This window comes from Oncorhynchus mykiss, chromosome 17, assembly GCF_057628025.1.
Source record: "Oncorhynchus mykiss isolate SJ-2025 chromosome 17, ASM5762802v1, whole genome shotgun sequence".
Classification (NCBI taxonomy): Eukaryota; Metazoa; Chordata; class Actinopteri; order Salmoniformes; family Salmonidae; genus Oncorhynchus; species Oncorhynchus mykiss.
In genome coordinates, this window is record NC_143038.1 from 44,667,691 (window position 1) to 44,684,372 (window position 16,682).

The 16,682-nt window shown below is 45.0% G+C and overlaps 1 protein-coding gene across 4 annotated transcripts in view; it reads left to right on the forward strand.

Annotated features, from left to right (window-relative positions):
* Nucleotides 1-16,682, forward strand: part of LOC110494279 (sodium-coupled neutral amino acid transporter 3) — an 80,044-nt gene that overhangs the window by 52,716 nt on the left and 10,646 nt on the right. For all 4 annotated transcript variants that reach the window (XM_090205699.1, XM_036950364.2, XM_036950365.2 and 1 more), the window contains 8 exons: nucleotides 1,185-1,267; nucleotides 2,438-2,496; nucleotides 3,027-3,164; nucleotides 5,814-5,893; nucleotides 6,300-6,400; nucleotides 6,892-7,016; nucleotides 7,256-7,400; nucleotides 8,187-8,290. In XM_090205699.1, coding sequence (XP_090061825.1) covers nucleotides 1,185-1,267; nucleotides 2,438-2,496; nucleotides 3,027-3,164; nucleotides 5,814-5,893; nucleotides 6,300-6,400; nucleotides 6,892-7,016; nucleotides 7,256-7,400; nucleotides 8,187-8,290 — 835 coding nt within the window. The remainder of the gene's footprint in view (nucleotides 1-1,184; nucleotides 1,268-2,437; nucleotides 2,497-3,026; nucleotides 3,165-5,813; nucleotides 5,894-6,299; nucleotides 6,401-6,891; nucleotides 7,017-7,255; nucleotides 7,401-8,186; nucleotides 8,291-16,682) is intronic.

Consider the following 16,682-nt stretch of genomic DNA (forward strand, 5'->3'; position numbering starts at 1 on the left):
TGGTCACTCTACCAGAGATGGTTGTCCGTCTGGAATGTTCTCCCATCTCCACAGAGGAACTCTGGAGCTCTGTCAGAGTGACCATCAGGTTCTTGATCACTACCCTGACCAAGGCCCTTCTTCCCCGATTGCTCAGTTTGGCCGGGCGTTTCAGAATGATGAAGGCCACTGTGTTCTTGGGGATCTTCAATGTTGCAGAAATGTTTTGGTACCCTTCCCCAGATCTGTGCCTCAACACTATCCTTTCTTGGAGTTCTATGGACCATTCCTTCAACCTCATGCACTGTCTACTGTGGGACCTTATAAAGACACGTGTGTACCTTTCCAAATCATGTCCAATCAATTGAATTTACCACAGGTGGACTCCAATCAAGTTGTAGAAGCATCAATGGAAACAGGATGGACCTGAATTCAATTTAGAGTCTCATAGCAAAAGGTCTAAATACTTATGAAAATAAGGTATTTCTGGTTTTGTTTTTAATACATTTGCTAACATTTCTAAAAACCTGTTGTTGCTTTGTCATTATAGTGAATTGTAGATTGATGAGGAAAAAAAGTTATTTCATCCATTTTAGAATAAGGCTTTAACGTAATAAAATATGTAAAAAGTGAAGGGGTCTGAATGGGTTCTGACAGTGAAATGCTTACTTATGGGTTCACTTCCAACAATGCAGAGTCAAAGGTAAAAAATTTTAAAATAAATAATTAGTAATGCAGTGGACTCAATATATCATACATGGGCTTATTTCACGTGTTTATCACAGTTGCTATGCACCTACACCTTGTCGTAGACTTATTAAGGGCTTTAACACAGTGCTGTCCCTCTCATACCAGCACCACCTGGGTTAAATGTTTAATGGATCTGGAAAGACGTGTAGATGTGTGTCATTGAGGGAACACTCCCAGTTCCTCAGGGGGTAAGTCAGTCAGTCCTACTGCTGGCTGTCAAGAGGTGATGAGTTGATGGATGATGATGAGTTGATGGGATGATGGGTTCTCATCATCCCTGGCGGCTTGCTTTACAGTTAAGAGTTTTTCCTCTTGTCATTGAATAAAAGAGAGACATTGAACATTTCCCTTACAAATAAGGACTAAAGATGTAATAAATTAGTTACATAAATATCATACATCTCTCTCTTGCTCTTTCTCTCCTCCCCCTTTCTCTTCCCCATTTCTCTCTCCAGTGAGTGGTACCTGAATGGGAACTACCTGGTCATCATGGTGTCCATCAGTGTCATCCTGCCTCTGGCTTTGATGAAGCAGCTAGGTGAGTTTCTGTTAACTGTCTTAATTAAAACCTTAATAAGAGTATACTTATTTAATAATCTGTCATATGTTAAATGTTGTGTTATGTTTTGTAAGTTAAGGTTCTCAGAATGTATTTTTGTCTTGCACATGAAAAATGACAGATTTCTACTCTGATGAGATTTTCAAGAGGGAAAAAAATCCCGCTTGAACAGTCATTTCATCATTGTGTTTGCCAATAACCCTTCCAGGGAAAGAAATGATTAGAACCAGTGACCTTCCTCTGTCTCATTTTTCCTCTACCCCCTCCCCTTCTCTTCCACCTACTCTTTCCCAATCCCCATCCCCTCCCCCCTCTCCCTTCTCTCTCTCTCGTGTTGTGGCAAACAGTCCCCCACTGTTTTAGGATGGACTTTAGTAAATAGCCGTGTCATGTGAGATAATGTTACTGTCAGAAGTCCTGTGAAAATATAAAAATACCCAGCGCAGAATACCCTGGCTTCAGCTCCATTTAATGAGCTCTCTTGTTTAACAAAGTGAAATGGCCACAAAGCTTTCATCAAGTGAGTGTCTCCCTCTCTGTTGTCTCTGTGTTTTTCTCCTATACGCTCTGTGAGAGAGACCCAGCTTCATGCATGCACCGTTCACTGGGATAGCCGTTTCAAAAACAGCTCAAATTCAATTACATAAGAGAGAGAGGTAGAATGACAGAGAGAGAGGGAGAGGAAGACAGAGTAGAGAGAGGGAGAGAGAGAGATGCAGAGAGAGGGGTGGAGGGGCTGGGAGAAAAGTCTTGACCTCTTATTAAGCGTTTCTCTCCTGCAGAGAATTGAGCCGAGAGAAGAGAGAGCAAGAGAAAAAAGGAGAGAGAGAGAAAGGAAAGAGAGAGAGAGTCCATGCTACCGGAGCCCAGTAATGAGCTGCAGCTCTCAGTACTCCAGTCCTATTCAGTCTAGTTCTCTAGGCACTCTAAGAACAAACACGCTTATGATCTCAAGCCCAAACACATTGTCTTGAAACAGGCGAATGTTTGTATGTGTTCCCTGTAATTAGCATTGGGAGAAAATATTAAACATGACGGAAATAAGAGAGTCATTCTAACCTCCCACGCCCCATCCCCATTTGCCAGAGGATGTGAGAGTGTGATGTCTGATGTGAATAGTTCTGATGAAGTGTCTCTGTGTTGTTTCAGGGTACTTGGGCTACACCAGTGGCTTCTCCCTCACCTGCATGGTCTTCTTCCTCATCTCGGTATGCACTGTTATACACAGCTACAGTATAGGCCTCCATGTGTTGCAGTGCTCTCATAATGGTCCAAATCCTGACTAATGGATTTCCATTGACTTGAATTGATGGTTTTTGCACATGTCAGAGTTCTGTGCACAGATCTCAGGTTATAAGTTATATTTTTCAAATCTGCAGTAATCTTCGTTTTTGCACTCTTGCAGAAAAAGCAAATAAATCACTACACCCAGCTTAGTCTACTATCAGTCAGAGATCTGAGGTTCAACCTCTTTAATTTTCCTCTCTCTCAGATTTCTGTGGACAAGTTTTGTACCCTGCAGTTTCAGACCACGTTGGTCTCTCTCTCTGTGTGTGTGTGTGTGTGTGTGTGTGTGTGTGTGTGTGTGTGTGTGTGTGTGTGTGTGTGTGTGTGTGTGTGTGTGTGTGTGTGTGTGTCTGACCTAGTTTTGATTTTGTGTACTGTGCTGTTATGTATGCAGGCCCATGTCCTTCAGACTACTCATCTCATCCAGCCAACTCCTCTTTCCTCTCTGCAGGTCATCTATAAGAAGTTCCATACCCTCTGTCCCTTTGTAGACTTTGTCTTTAACAGCACAGCCAGTGTGACTGCTGTTACCAACGACACAGGTTACAACGAAGCCTGTGTTCCCAAAATGGTCAACCTCAACTCACAGGTGAGTTCCTGTACAGTCAACTCCATCAGCCCATCCTTTCCATCACAGGTATTCAAGAAAATATTTAACATGTTGGTAATGACAATGGAAAAAACAGATGACCCACTAGCCTGTTTGCGCTATGAACAATCCCACTCTGTTGAATCACAATGTATTAATCAGACCCGTGTGCTCCAGAAAGAGTAATAGGTCTGAATAGGAGGGAATAGGAGCATCCATCATGTAAAGGTTAGGGCTCAGCCTCCCAATGGTCTCCCAGTATTCCCAGACTGAGATGTCAGCTCCTGTCTGACTGGAGAGTAGAACCACTCGGGGGCTCACGTCATTCTCTGGCACTGCATCACAGACTGTAACAGTTCTCTCTCTGTGGGCCAACTCTGGGGAAATGGCCCTGATGAGGAAGGCCTGGCATTTCTGGGGCTCAGTCTTTCTCATGTCTTACTATGACAATCTCTTTAGCTAGTACTCTGCAGCTACACTGTAAAAACAATCCTGTTGTTTTGAGGGTACCTTGCTGGCAGCCAGTTACGTAAATTACAAATAAACTTTGGCTTAACAGTACATTACTGTAAACTTTACAGTAATGTACTGTTAAGCTAAAGTTTTGTTGGAATTTACGATAACATACTGTACATTGTTTTATGGTAACATACACACTATTAGAAAAAAAGGTGCTGAGTATAACCATACAGTGTTCTTTGGATTGTCCTCATAAGGGAACCCTTTTTGGTACTGGGTAGAACCCTCTATGTATGTAGGGTTCTTCAAAGAACCCCATCTATATGGTTGTACCTAGAACCCTCTATCAAAACCAATTTTATCATCTAAAGATTCTTCCTAGAACCATCTATGAAGGGTTTACCAGCCTTATTAGCCTTTAAAATTACATTCTAAACTATTTAATGACTTCCGAGTTAAATAAAAAAATATATTTATGACAATACATTACATATATAATTTGTCCTTTCTTTGAGGGCTTAGTTATACCCTAACACAGTGGTGTTAGGACTCTCCTGGTTTACAGGCCACATCATGCCTGAAAGTCACATTGTGCTGGTTGGCAAAGTGATGTGTAATTCATATTGGAATCCAGCCAGTTTGGACATCCAACAAGTCAAATTGTTAATTACCCGCAGTCTCCATTCTGCCAGGGTAGGTACAATTGAACACTGAGACTACCTCAGTCATCTAAACTGGAACAACCATCTCAGTAATGGGTGCAATAAATTAAATTATTAACAGAATGGATTAGTTTAGAAATCTGTATGTTATTTATCTTTGTGTAGCATAATATTAATCAACCAATCAATGTACATGCAAAAACACAGGTATTATAGTAAAACAAATAATTCTGAAAATCTCCCTGCAATAGAGCATGCTGGGAGATATTATATATGGTTCTATACCCTTTCTTCCAAAAACAGTTCTTAGGATGGTAAATGTTCTAAGTAGAACCCTTTACCTTACATAGAACCCTTGTATTCCAAAACAGTTTTTTCTGATCAAAACGGATTTTGGTAGAACCCTATCCCTCCGCAAAGACCCGTTTTGGAACCCTATTTTTTAAGAGTGCAGATAAGTTACAGTGTACTTAAATCAGTCACCTAACCAAACCTGTACATTTGATCTCAATCAATCAATCCAACTGTCACGTTGGTATGACGGATCGGGAGACAGACGCAGGAATGTGTAATAGTTTTATTTTTAAGCCCAAATGACGGTGTGCCGTGTAAAGACGCGGGGAACGAAGACCAAAGAAACACGTAACAAAACACAGTGTAGAAACCCAAAACAAAAGAGCGAGGAGTACCTCAAATAAATAACACACACGCACAACGATTAACACACGGGACGAGACCTGTAATCACCTGCGCAATCCACAAGGACATGAAAGCCTAAAACACACAGCACAGGTACTTTCACGCACCAACGGACATTGTAACAATAATCGACCACCCAATGGAAACCAAAAGGCACACTTATACAACTACTAATCAGTGGGAAATGGGGACAGGTGTGTGTAATGAAAGATCCGTGACACCAACTACCTCGTACCCCAGTACACTGACTCGGTACCGGTACTCCTTGAATATAGCCTTGTTATTGTTCATTTATTGTGTTATTTTATTGTGTTACTGTTTTCTTTTAATCTATTTGTTAATTTTCTTACTTTTTAACTGCAATGATGGGAAAGGGCTCATAAGTAAGCATTTCACTGTAAAGTCTACATTTGTTGCATTCGGCGCATGTGACAAATACAATTGTATTTGATATTCATATTATGCAGTACTATTAGTAACAGTACAGTTGTAGTCCTGTGTAGTCAGTCATAAACTGGGGAATTAGCAGTAGATTATTGACTAGTGTTTACAAACCCATAATCAGCATCCCCTAAAGATGCACTAGATTTCCCAAGTCGCCCCAGGTAGTTAGACCAGTCCTTCCTGCTGATATACTTATGGCCCAGGCATCCCTAAGCAGGCTAAACGTTGGTCAGTAGCCAGGTCCAAGTTAATCACAGGAAATAATTTGCTCTGTGTGATGTGTGCTACAAGGCCCTAATGGCCAGTAAAACACTAGGTTGGTGGTAAGAGGGTTGGGGCTGGCGCCACCGTATCCATGGGGACTTCACAGTCAATTGTTTTCCAGACTGCCTACACCATCCCCATCCTGGCGTTTGCCTTTGTGTGCCACCCTGAGGTCCTGCCCATCTACACCGAGCTCAAAAAGTAGGTGCCCCACTTTCCCAGGATGCAACATTGTTGCTGTTTACTATCGGACCCTTTAATTCAGTTCAGTCATCCTGCAGATAGGAAAATCATTATGTCAACTTTGTGCTTGGCTACTCATATGCCAGTGTCATATAGCACACTGCTTTGCATTCTCAGTAATGTGTAAATACGCATGGCTAGCCTGGTGATAATCTGAATAATCATCCTACTTTAGATCAATCTGACATGTGTTCAGCCACAATATAATATTCCTTTGTAAGATTCTTGGATCTTATGTAACCCTCAAACAAATCAAAAATGCCCTAAAGCTCAAACTGGCCTTTTTTTGTGGGCATATTGGTGTGTGTGTGGTGTGTGTGTAAGCGTGTGTGACATCACATCATCCAATATTCTCTGATTTCAGCCCAACCAAGCAAAGGATGCAGCATGTGTCCAACATCTCCATTGTAGTCATGTACACCATGTACTTCCTGGCTGCTCTGTTTGGATACCTGACCTTCTATGGTGAGGCCCACTCACCTCCATGTCATTATAATGCTACCCCCAGGCCCATTTTACATGAGCTTCAGGCTAGTTCAGTTCGCTAACACAAAGCCACTTCTCACGTTTGCCATTCATTTGCATGGACAAAGCTCTTTTAGGCTTCAGAGGCTGTTTTTAAAGTGGTAGAGAATCATTATGAAGTAACTGCTCCTCCTGGTGGCCGTAGCTCATATCAGACCAATTTGTAATATGCCAGTGATTCTACTCTATGACATTGTTATAAGCACAATCATAGCAGTATATTACTGTAGTATATTTCAATATAAGGCTCCAAGCACAAAGGGGAGCAGCATGTAACATATAAGCCAGACTTTCTTTTGCCTTCTGATGGAAAAACATTGATGTGATGATGATATGTTGCATATCGTTTGTAATACATTTTCTGCTCTTTCTGGAGTTGGTGGTTATTGATGCTTCGCTAAGCCCTCCTCCTGTGTGTCTGCCCCCTATAGGTGAGGTGGAGTCAGAGCTGCTGCACACCTACAGCCGTCTGGACCCTTACGACACCCTGATCCTCTGTGTCCGTCTGGCCGTGCTCACCGCTGTCACACTCACCGTCCCCATAGTGCTCTTCCCTGTGAGTTTTACCTCTTATCACAAACAATGTGTCTGGCTCAATGAAACTGTGTATGTCTAGAAGTAAAGATGTATACTATGTATACTTAGCATGTCTGTCACTGTCACTTTGGACAAACGCATCTGTTAAAACAGCATATTACTATATTAAAGCAGTGAGTTTCTGCTCTTTGATGAAAGTGTGTGTCTGTGAATAAGAATAGTGTTGTAACTGTGCTTTTCTCCCTGTGGTCTTCTCAGGTAAGGAGAGCCATCCAGCAGTTGTTTTTCCCCAACAAGACATTCTACTGGCCCCGCCACATTGCCATTGCTGTCACCCTGCTCACCCTCATCAACATGCTGGTCATCTTCGCCCCTAACATCCTGGGCATCTTCGGCATCATCGGTAGGAATTTAAAAAATGCACATCTCTAGAACGTATGCCTCCAGACACAAGGCTACCTGGAATTGTACCTCATTGAACACAAAAGGGCACACCTGCCTGTAAGTAAAAGCTTAGGAATTTAGGTGAAAATTGAACCTTTATGTAATAAAGCATAATAACTTTCTGCACTGTCATTGTGACTTTGCTAAGAGGAAATATCATTGTCCAGACAGATGGAGGTCTAGTTGCCCTCGGCTACCTTACAATAAACTGGGGGGTCCTCGCAGAGTGATGATCATAGCCTCTTACATTTCACCCTAGACCATTTGATCCCCTATGCATTAACCCCTAAGCCGTAATAATGTACTTACAGATTTGGAGACATTTTAGGGGAAAGCTCTTAAATCACCTCAGGAATAATAAAGTCTTATGATCGAAGAAACTGAAATGTTCGATCCTTTCATCAAGGATTATAATGGATATATTTTTACATGTATGCTGTAGTTTTAGCACCTTATTGTCCCAACTCTGAGTAGTTTCATGAGTATTGTTGGGTGAATAGTAATCTGTTGTGTTTAACGCTAACTTCAACACTTTCTATCCCAATAAAGCCTTTAGAATGGAATCTCTTGTTTCTGCTGGTGTCATTCTGGCAGTCAGGGAGACAAAGGATACTTTTTGGTGACTTTCCTGACATCGCTAGGCTACTTCCTCGCTGTTAATTTGGGCTCTTGTTATTCTACGGTTCTGTAGATCTTGTTATTTGACACTATGGCTACAGAGTGTTTTTATCCTCTCCTCCCTCAGGTGCCACATCTGCCCCCTGCCTCATCTTCATCTTCCCTGCTGTCTTCTACATCCGCATTGTACCCGAAGAGGAGGAGCCCATGCGCTCTACCCCTAAAATCCTGGTGAGTGATGTCTCCTAGCGCCCCCCTACATCCTACAGCCATAGAGACTCCTGTCATGTCTTACTAGAACTCTGCAGATTACTGTTAACTATTGGTTTTTAACCCATAAGAGTCTTAGCCTTGTCACAGTGGAGGCTACTCGGAGGAGGAAGTGGAGGACCATCCTCTTCAGTGAATTTAATAAAAATAAAAAAACATTCAAAAAGTTATCCTATTTCTATAAAACTAAACTAAATATAATTAAGTCACCAAATAACTGATTAAAACACAATATTTTACAAAGAAGGTTTACAGTAGCCTCAACAGCACTCCGTAGGGTAGCATCATGGTGTAGCCAGAGGAAAGCTAGCTTCCGTCCTCCTCTGCATTCATTGACTTCAATACAAAACCTAGGAGGCTCATGGTTCTCAGGTCCTTCCAAAGACTTACAGAGTAATTATGACAACATCCGAAGGACGTCCTCCAGCCTATCAGAGCTCTTGCAGCGTGAATGAAATGTTCTCCATCACTTTCAGTTTCACTTACTTCAAATCAAAACATTATTTGTCACTTGCTGAATACAACAAGTGTAGATCTTACCGTGAAATGCTTACTTACAAGCCCTTAACCAACAGTGCAATTCAAGAAGAGTTAAGAAAATATTTACCAAATGAACTAATGTAAAAAATTTAAAGTAATTAAAGGTAACACAATAACATAACAATAATGAGGCTATATACACAGGGTACCAGTACCGAGTCAGTGTGCGGGGGTACAGTTAGTTGTGGTGATTTGTACATGTAGGTAGGGGTGAAGTGACTGTGTAATAAACACTGAGTAGCAGCAGTGTACAAAACAAATGGAGGGGGGGGTCTTGGGTGACTGGAGTCTCTGACAATTTTATGGGCTGTCCTCTGACACTGCCTATTATATAGGTCCTGGATTGCAGGAAGCTTGGCCCCAGTGATGTAGTAGGCTGTACGCACTACCCCCTGTAGCGCCTTACGGTCAGATGCTGAGCTGTTGCCATACAAGGCAGTGATGCAACCGGTCAGAATGCTATCGATGGTGCAGCTGTAGAACTTTTTGAGGATTTGGGGACCCATGCCAAATCTTTTCAGTCTCCTGAGGTGGAAAAGGGATTGTCGTGCCCTCTTCACGACTGTCTTGATGTGTTTGGACCATGATAGTTCGTTGGTGATGTGGACACCAAGGAACTTGAAACTCTCGACCCGCTCCACTACAGCCCCATTGATGTTAACGGGGGCCTGTTCGGCCCGCATTTTCCTGTAGTCCATGATCAGCTCCTTTGTCTTGCTCACATTGAGGGAGAGGTTGTTGTCCTGGCACCACACTGCAGTTCTCTGACCTCTTCCCTATAGGCTGTCTCATCGTTGTCGGTGATCAGGCCTACTACTGTTGTGTCGTCAGCAAATTTGATGGTGTTGGAGTCGTGTTTGGCACGCAGTCGTGGGTGAACAGGGAGTACAGGAGAGGACTAAGTACACACCCCTGACTGGCCCCAGTGTTGAGGATCAGTGTGGCAGACGTGTTGTTGCCTACCCTTACCACTTGGGGGTGCCCCGTCAGGAAGTCCAGGATCCAGTTGCAGTGTTTAGTTCCAGGGTCCTTAGCTTAGTGATGAGCTTTGAGGGCACAATGGTGTTGAATGCTGAGCTGTAGTCAATGAACCGCATTCTCACATACTGTAGGTGTTCCTTTTGTCCAGGTGGGAAAGAGCAGTGTGGAGTGCGTAGACCGTGTTTCAGTATGATATGTTGAATAAAGACAGACACCAATGTCAAGTTCAATAGCCTTGTTAATGCATTGTACAAATCCCTACACGCGGAGTCCGGGGAACAGTCAGGCTAGTCGATTACCTATCAACTAGACTCCTTAACTGTCACGCCCTGACCTTAGAAAGCCGTTTTATTTCTCTATTTGGTTAGGTCAGGGTGTGATCTGGGGTGGGCAATTTATGTTTTGTTTTCTATGTTTCTTTATTTCTATGTTTTGGCCGGGTATGGTTCTCAATCAGGGAAAGCTGTCTATCGTTGTCTCTGATTGGGAATCATACTTAGATAGCCCTTTTTCCCTCCTTCAGTGTGGGTAGTTAACTTTGTTTGTGGCACTTAGCCCTGTAAGCTTCACGGTTGTTTCTTGAATTTGTGTTTTTGTTGGCACTTTGGTCCACTTCTTTCAACGGCCGTGATAGAACTACCCACCACCAAAGGACCAAGCAGTGTGGTTAGGAGGAGAGGACACAACGGAAACCTGCGAGGCAGCCCCAAAGTATTTTTTTTGAGGGGGGGGGGGGGGCAGATGACGTAGGCGTCGGTGCTGAGGGGTGAGTCCGAGACCGAGGAGGAATTTTTAGACCGTTTGAGCGAGGAGTTTTTGGCAGTGGAGAGGGACGAAAGAGTTTGGAGGGGTTGGAGTCTGGAGAAAGACAGTCGCTTTGAGGAGCATGTGACCCTTCAGGCACCATGCTTTGCGGTTACACGTACTGTGTCGCCGGTACGCATCCACAGCCCAGTGCGTCCTGTTCCAGCGCCCCCACAGTTGCCGGGCTAGGGTGAGCATCCAGCCAGGATGGGTTGTGCCAGGTCTGTGCTCCAGACCTCCGGTGCGTCTCCACGGCCCAGTATATCCTGTGCCAGCTCCGCGCACCCTGTCTCATGTACGTCTGCCCAACCCGGTAAGCCCTGTGCCAGCTCTACACACTAGGCCTCCAGTGCGTCTCCCCAGCCCGGTAAGCCCTGTGCCAGCTCTACGCACCCGGCCTCCAGTAATGATCCATGGCACGAAGCCTCAAGTGATGATCCATGGCACAAAGCATCCAGTGAGGATCCATGGCACAAAGCCTCCAGTGATGATCCATGGCACAAAGCCTCCAGTGATGATCCATGGCACAAAGCCTCCAGTGATGATCCATGGCAAGAAGCCTCCAGTGATGATCCATGGCACGAAGCCTCCAGTGAGGATTCATGGCAAGAAGCCTCCAGTGATGATCCATGGCATGAAGCCTCCAGTGATGATCCATGGCATGAAGCCTCCAACGACAGCCTCCAGTCCGGAGCCTCCAGCGACGGTCTCCAGTCCGGAGCCTCCAGCGACGGTCTCCAGTCCGGGGCCCGCAACGAGAGTGCCCAGTCCGGGGCCAGCAGCGAGGGTGCCCAGTCCGGGGACGGCAACGAGGGTGCCCAGTCCGGGGCCTGCAGCGAGGGTGCCCAGTCCGGGGCCCGCAGCGAGGGTCTACCCGATTGCGACGATAGAGGGAGCCACCAACACCCACCAGGTAAGAATGTGGTGCAACTCTCTGTAGGCACGTGCCAAGCCTCCAAAGTCCTGTGTGGTCTCCTGGCAACGGTTTCATCCTTATTGTTTCACCCACCTCCAGCTCTGGTAGGTCTCGAGCAGTCCGGTCGTAGAAGCACTTAGCGAGCTGCTTTCTGTGACGCCAACCATGACGCAGGTCTCAAATAGCTTGTTAGCTACGGGGATGGTAGTCTTCAGACGTCTGGACAGAAGGTGTTGTGCTGGGCTGCTGTCCATGTTTTCGTTGGGTATGTTCCTCCACTGTAAGATCGCTTTCCATGGGTCATTGCTGTCGCGCAAGGCCCTGCTTAACAGTTTTTTTGCAATCATGACAGCTGATTCTGGCTTGCCATGTGCTTTTGGGTGTCTTGGAGAGGAGGTCACGTGGTCAAACTCCCATTCTGAGGCGAAACGCTTGAACTGTGCAGTGAATTGTGGGCCATTGTCCGTGATTACCTTGTCAGGCTGACCTTGCCTTGCAAACTGTGCCTTGCAGCACTTTATGACCGTCTCTGCAGACAAGTCAGGGAGCAGTTCAATTTCCCAAAAGTCAGAGTAGTGATCAACGATGAGAGGATTGTCCTTTTGTCTGGGGCTGAATAAGTCCATGCTGATGATTTGCCAGGCCCTTGTGGGCAGTTTGTGTGACATCATGGTTTCCTTTTGCTTTTCATGAGCGTACTCGTTGCATGTGGTACAGTTGCTGAAAAAGTATTTAATTTCTGCTTGCATGTTTGGCCAGTATAATGTTTCATGAGCCTGGCGGTAGCATGTGTCACCTCCAACGTGACTGGAGTGTATGCGACGTGACTGGAGTGTATAATGACCTTCTGACCTCTGAACAAGACGCCATTTTTCACGCTGATCTCATCTCGAAAGGTCCAGTATTCTCTCACTGTGAAAGGTGTCTCCTTTTTCAGGTATGGCCAACCTGCGAGAGCCATGGACTTCAGTGACCGTAGGTGTTCGTCCTTGTCAGTGTGTTGCCTGATCTGGTCTAGGCGGTGATCTGTGACGTCTGCCTGATTGATCTGTTGAACGTCTTGTTGTTCCCACTGTAGCGAACAGATGGCCTGCCGCTGATAGGCAGTGCCTCTGCCTGTACATTGTGCTGTTGCCCTGCTCAGTGTGTCGCTGATGTACATCTCTGGTCCTGGCTTGTAAATGACCTTCAGGCTGTAGTTTTGCAGAGTCAGGAGCATGCTTTGAAGCCTTTTGGGCATGTTGAGGAGAGGTTTACTGAATATGTCAATGAGTGGTTTGTGGTCAGTTTCAGAGGTGACCAGCTCTCGACCATATAAGTAGTGATGGAATCGCTGGCAGGAGAAGACGATGCTGAGGCACTCTTTCTCAATTTGTGCATAGTTTTGTTCAGTAGGCGTGGGCGCTCTCGAGGCAAAAGCAATGGGCTGTCCTTCCTGCATAAGGCAGCATCCAAGTCCCCATTGGCTGGAGTCGCTCTGGATTGTGACAGGCTTTGTGACATCGTAGTAGCGCAACACTGGCATGGATGAAGCCAGAGATATCATCTCCTGCACTGCGGCCTCGTGCTTGGGTAGCCAGTGCCATGGTGTGTCTTTGTCCAGCAACCGGCGCAGAGGCTCACAGACTGCTGATAGGTGTGGCATGAACTTTACAAGATAGTTTGCAAAACCGATGAGATGCTGTACTCTTTTTTTTTTGTGCATCAGACGGGTTTGTCATGTCGAAGATTGCTCGGACCTGTCTGGGTCCGGCTTCAGGCCTTTTGCCGAGAGACTGTGGCCATGGAAGTGGACGTCTTTCACCTTGAACTGCTGCTTCTTCAGGCCAAGACAAAGCTTAACTGATCAGCAGCGCTCCATCAGTGCCAGGAGCTTCACATCGTGGTCGCGTTCTGCTTCTTCGTCGGTGTCACCACAGCCTACGATCAGGACATCATCGGCGATGGGTTCAATGCCCTTGAGCCCAGCCAGTAACTCGTGCTGCTTGCTTTGGTATATCTCAGGCGCCACTGAAACACCAAACGGGAGCTTGAGCCAGCGTTTCCGACCCCATGGGGCCCAGAAGGTAGTCATGAAGCTGCTTTCCTCGTCCAGCTTGCATTGAAGGAATGCATCTCGGGCATCCACCAAGGTGAAATCCTGGCCTTGGGAAGTTTGTAGAGGACATTCTCTAGTGTCAGCATGATGTAGTGGGATCGTTTCAGTGCTTGGTCCAGATGCTTTGGGTTGATGCAGACTATACAGCTTCTATTTTTTATATTTTTTTCACTATGACCATATTGCTGATCCAGTCGGTTGGTTCAGTCACAGATGTCATGTGGCCATCGGCCTCATACTTGTCCAGCTGTGCCTTCACAGCCACTTTCATTGCAATGGGCACATTGCGAGGAGCACACTGGACTGGAGTGATGCTCTCATCCACTTCAAAGTGTACCTCCGCAGGCACTGATTCAACGGGCATGTTGAATACATCGTCATATCTGCTGAGTAGTTGTTCTTTGGACAGGGGTCCATGCTGGACATGATCCACAATGTGCAGGTCATTTGGTACAGTGAACTGCATCAGTCCCAGGCGGTCGCATGTAGAGCCTGAGAGGAGAGGATGTTGACTGGTTTTCACAATCTCAAACTCCTGCTTGTGTTTGCGTGCCCGAATAACACATTCAGTCCCAAAGGTGCCTATAGAGCTCATTAGCTCTCCTGAGTACAGCTTTAGTTTAGTATCGCTGGGCAAAATATGTGTGTCAGGTGCCAGATTGATTTTGTCATGCATGTAAATGTCACTTTCACTATTCAGCTCTGAACATTGAGTGACATCATCAACACAGTGAATCTTGCCCTCACTCACCCTTCTTTTTATTTTGTGACACACTTTTGCAAAGTGATTATTAGTTCCACAAGCTCTGCATGGTTTTCTGTAGGCAGGGCAGTGCTCTTTGCCACGTGTGTATGTATTCCCACAGTATTTACATGCTACGGGGCTCTGTGTTCACTGTTCGTGGTGAATTTCTCTGCCTCGATTGGTTTTGTGTGAATGTCTGCCTAGCAACAGCGTGAACAGTATCAACGTTGGAGCGTGGGATTTCGATTTCCATTGCTCTCATTCTCATGTCAGTGACTTCAGCAGTGCGGCACATTTCAATGGCAGTTACTAATGTTAAGCCTCTCTCTCTCTCAGTAGACGCCGACGCGTAACTTCATTTGCAATTCCCAGTACTATTTTGTCACGAAACAATTCATCTTTCAATCCCCCGTTTTCACAAGTGCCGGATTTCTCTGTCAAACGGGTTACAAAGTTGTGTACTGACTCCCCCTCTTCCTGTTTGCAGCTTGTAATCGAACCGCTTGTAAATTACGTTTCTGGCGTGATTGAAGGAATTCTCCAATGCATCCAATATAGCCTTTGCATCACACTGTTACTGTTTTGTGAGGGTGTGATTGTGCCGGTAGATATGCCTGCATTCGCTGCCCATTAAACTCCTCAGAGTTGCCACTTGTACCCCGTTGGGTTTCTCATGTAGACCGGTCGCCAGCGCATAGTCCTCGAATTCATCCCTGAAGTTGTCCCAATTAGTATTCCAGTCCCCTGTGAGAATCATGGGATTTGGTGGCGGAATGTTCGCTGCCATAGCGATGGAACAGGAGATTTCTTTGCCTTCAGACATTGAGTTAGGTAGTGATTCTAGCTAGCTAGCTAACGAGTTGATCAGTGTTGTGACTAGGAGTAGGAAACGGTGTGTTCGCATATGGAACGTAACTGCGCCTATACTGTGTTTTTCGAGCCACTTCTGATACCATGTTTAAGTATGATATGTTGGATAAAGGAATAAAGACAGACACCAATGTCAAGTTCAATAGCCTTGGTCATGCATTGTACAAATCCTTACACGCGGAGTCCGGGGAACAGTCCGGCTAGTCGATTACCTATCAACTAGACTCTGTATAACAGACCGCCACGGTCTACTTAGCTAGCAAATGCAGCTAGCTAGTTTAGCCTTAACACCCTGCTCACAATACCCTGCTCAAACAGAGGGATGGTATGTTAGCTAGCTGGCTATGACTTTCCAACACAACACAGTAACGTTAACTTTTCCAAGTCAAGGTAAGCTTTTGGTATTACAAATGTATTGCCACCGAGGTCTGCCAGTGTAACTGCTTACTGACTGTACGCTAACGTTACTGCATGATTGTAGTGGGTTTACTAACGCGTTAGTCCTATTAGCTATGCTGTCTATGACGTTACTTTAGCTAATATGGTGACAACGAAGTAGGCTGTTAGAGGTTTGGCTTGGAAAGGTTTTCTCACCTGGACGCATACAGCTGATTTGTTGTGCATTGAAGTCCACAGGCAAAGGGAAAATAAGCAATACAACATGGCTGTTATGAGAGTGAACCCTGTTTATGCGTGGTCAGGGGTGTATTCATTCTGCAGATTCTGTTGAAAAACGTTTCTTAAACAGAAGCAAATGAAACAAAACAGGGATAAAAGTACCTGAATTTGTCCAATAGAAACTCTTGTTTGCAACTGTTGGACAAATGATTACATCCTATATCAGCTAGATGCAGGCAAGAGTGTGCAAAGCGGTATTGAATGTCACTGTCTGTCGCCTCAAATTTGTCTCTCAACCTGTGTGCACCTACGTTGTAAACGTTCATTCATAGGCTAGGTTGTAGCAACCTCATGATGGGTATACATCATTGAACTGGGTGAATGGAATATGAATGAGAGTCATCCATTATGCTATAATAGAAATTAGGCCATGCTCATGAAAAACAATCGGCCTCCTTCATGTTAAACGGCACTGACCACCATGGTCTAAGATGGGGAGGGGGTGGATTCTTCTAAGCTAACATACAGTGGGGCAAAAAAGTATTTAGTCAGCCACCAATTGTGCAAGTTCTCCCACTTAAAAAGATGAGAGAGGCTTGTAATTTTCATCATAGGTACACTTCAACTATGACAGACGAAATGAGAAAAAAAAATCCAGAAAATCACATTGTAGGATTTTTTATGAATTTATTTGCAAATTATGGTGGAAAATAAGTATTTGGTCACCTACAAACAAGCAATATTTCTGGCTCTCACAGACCTGTAACTTCTCCTTTAATAG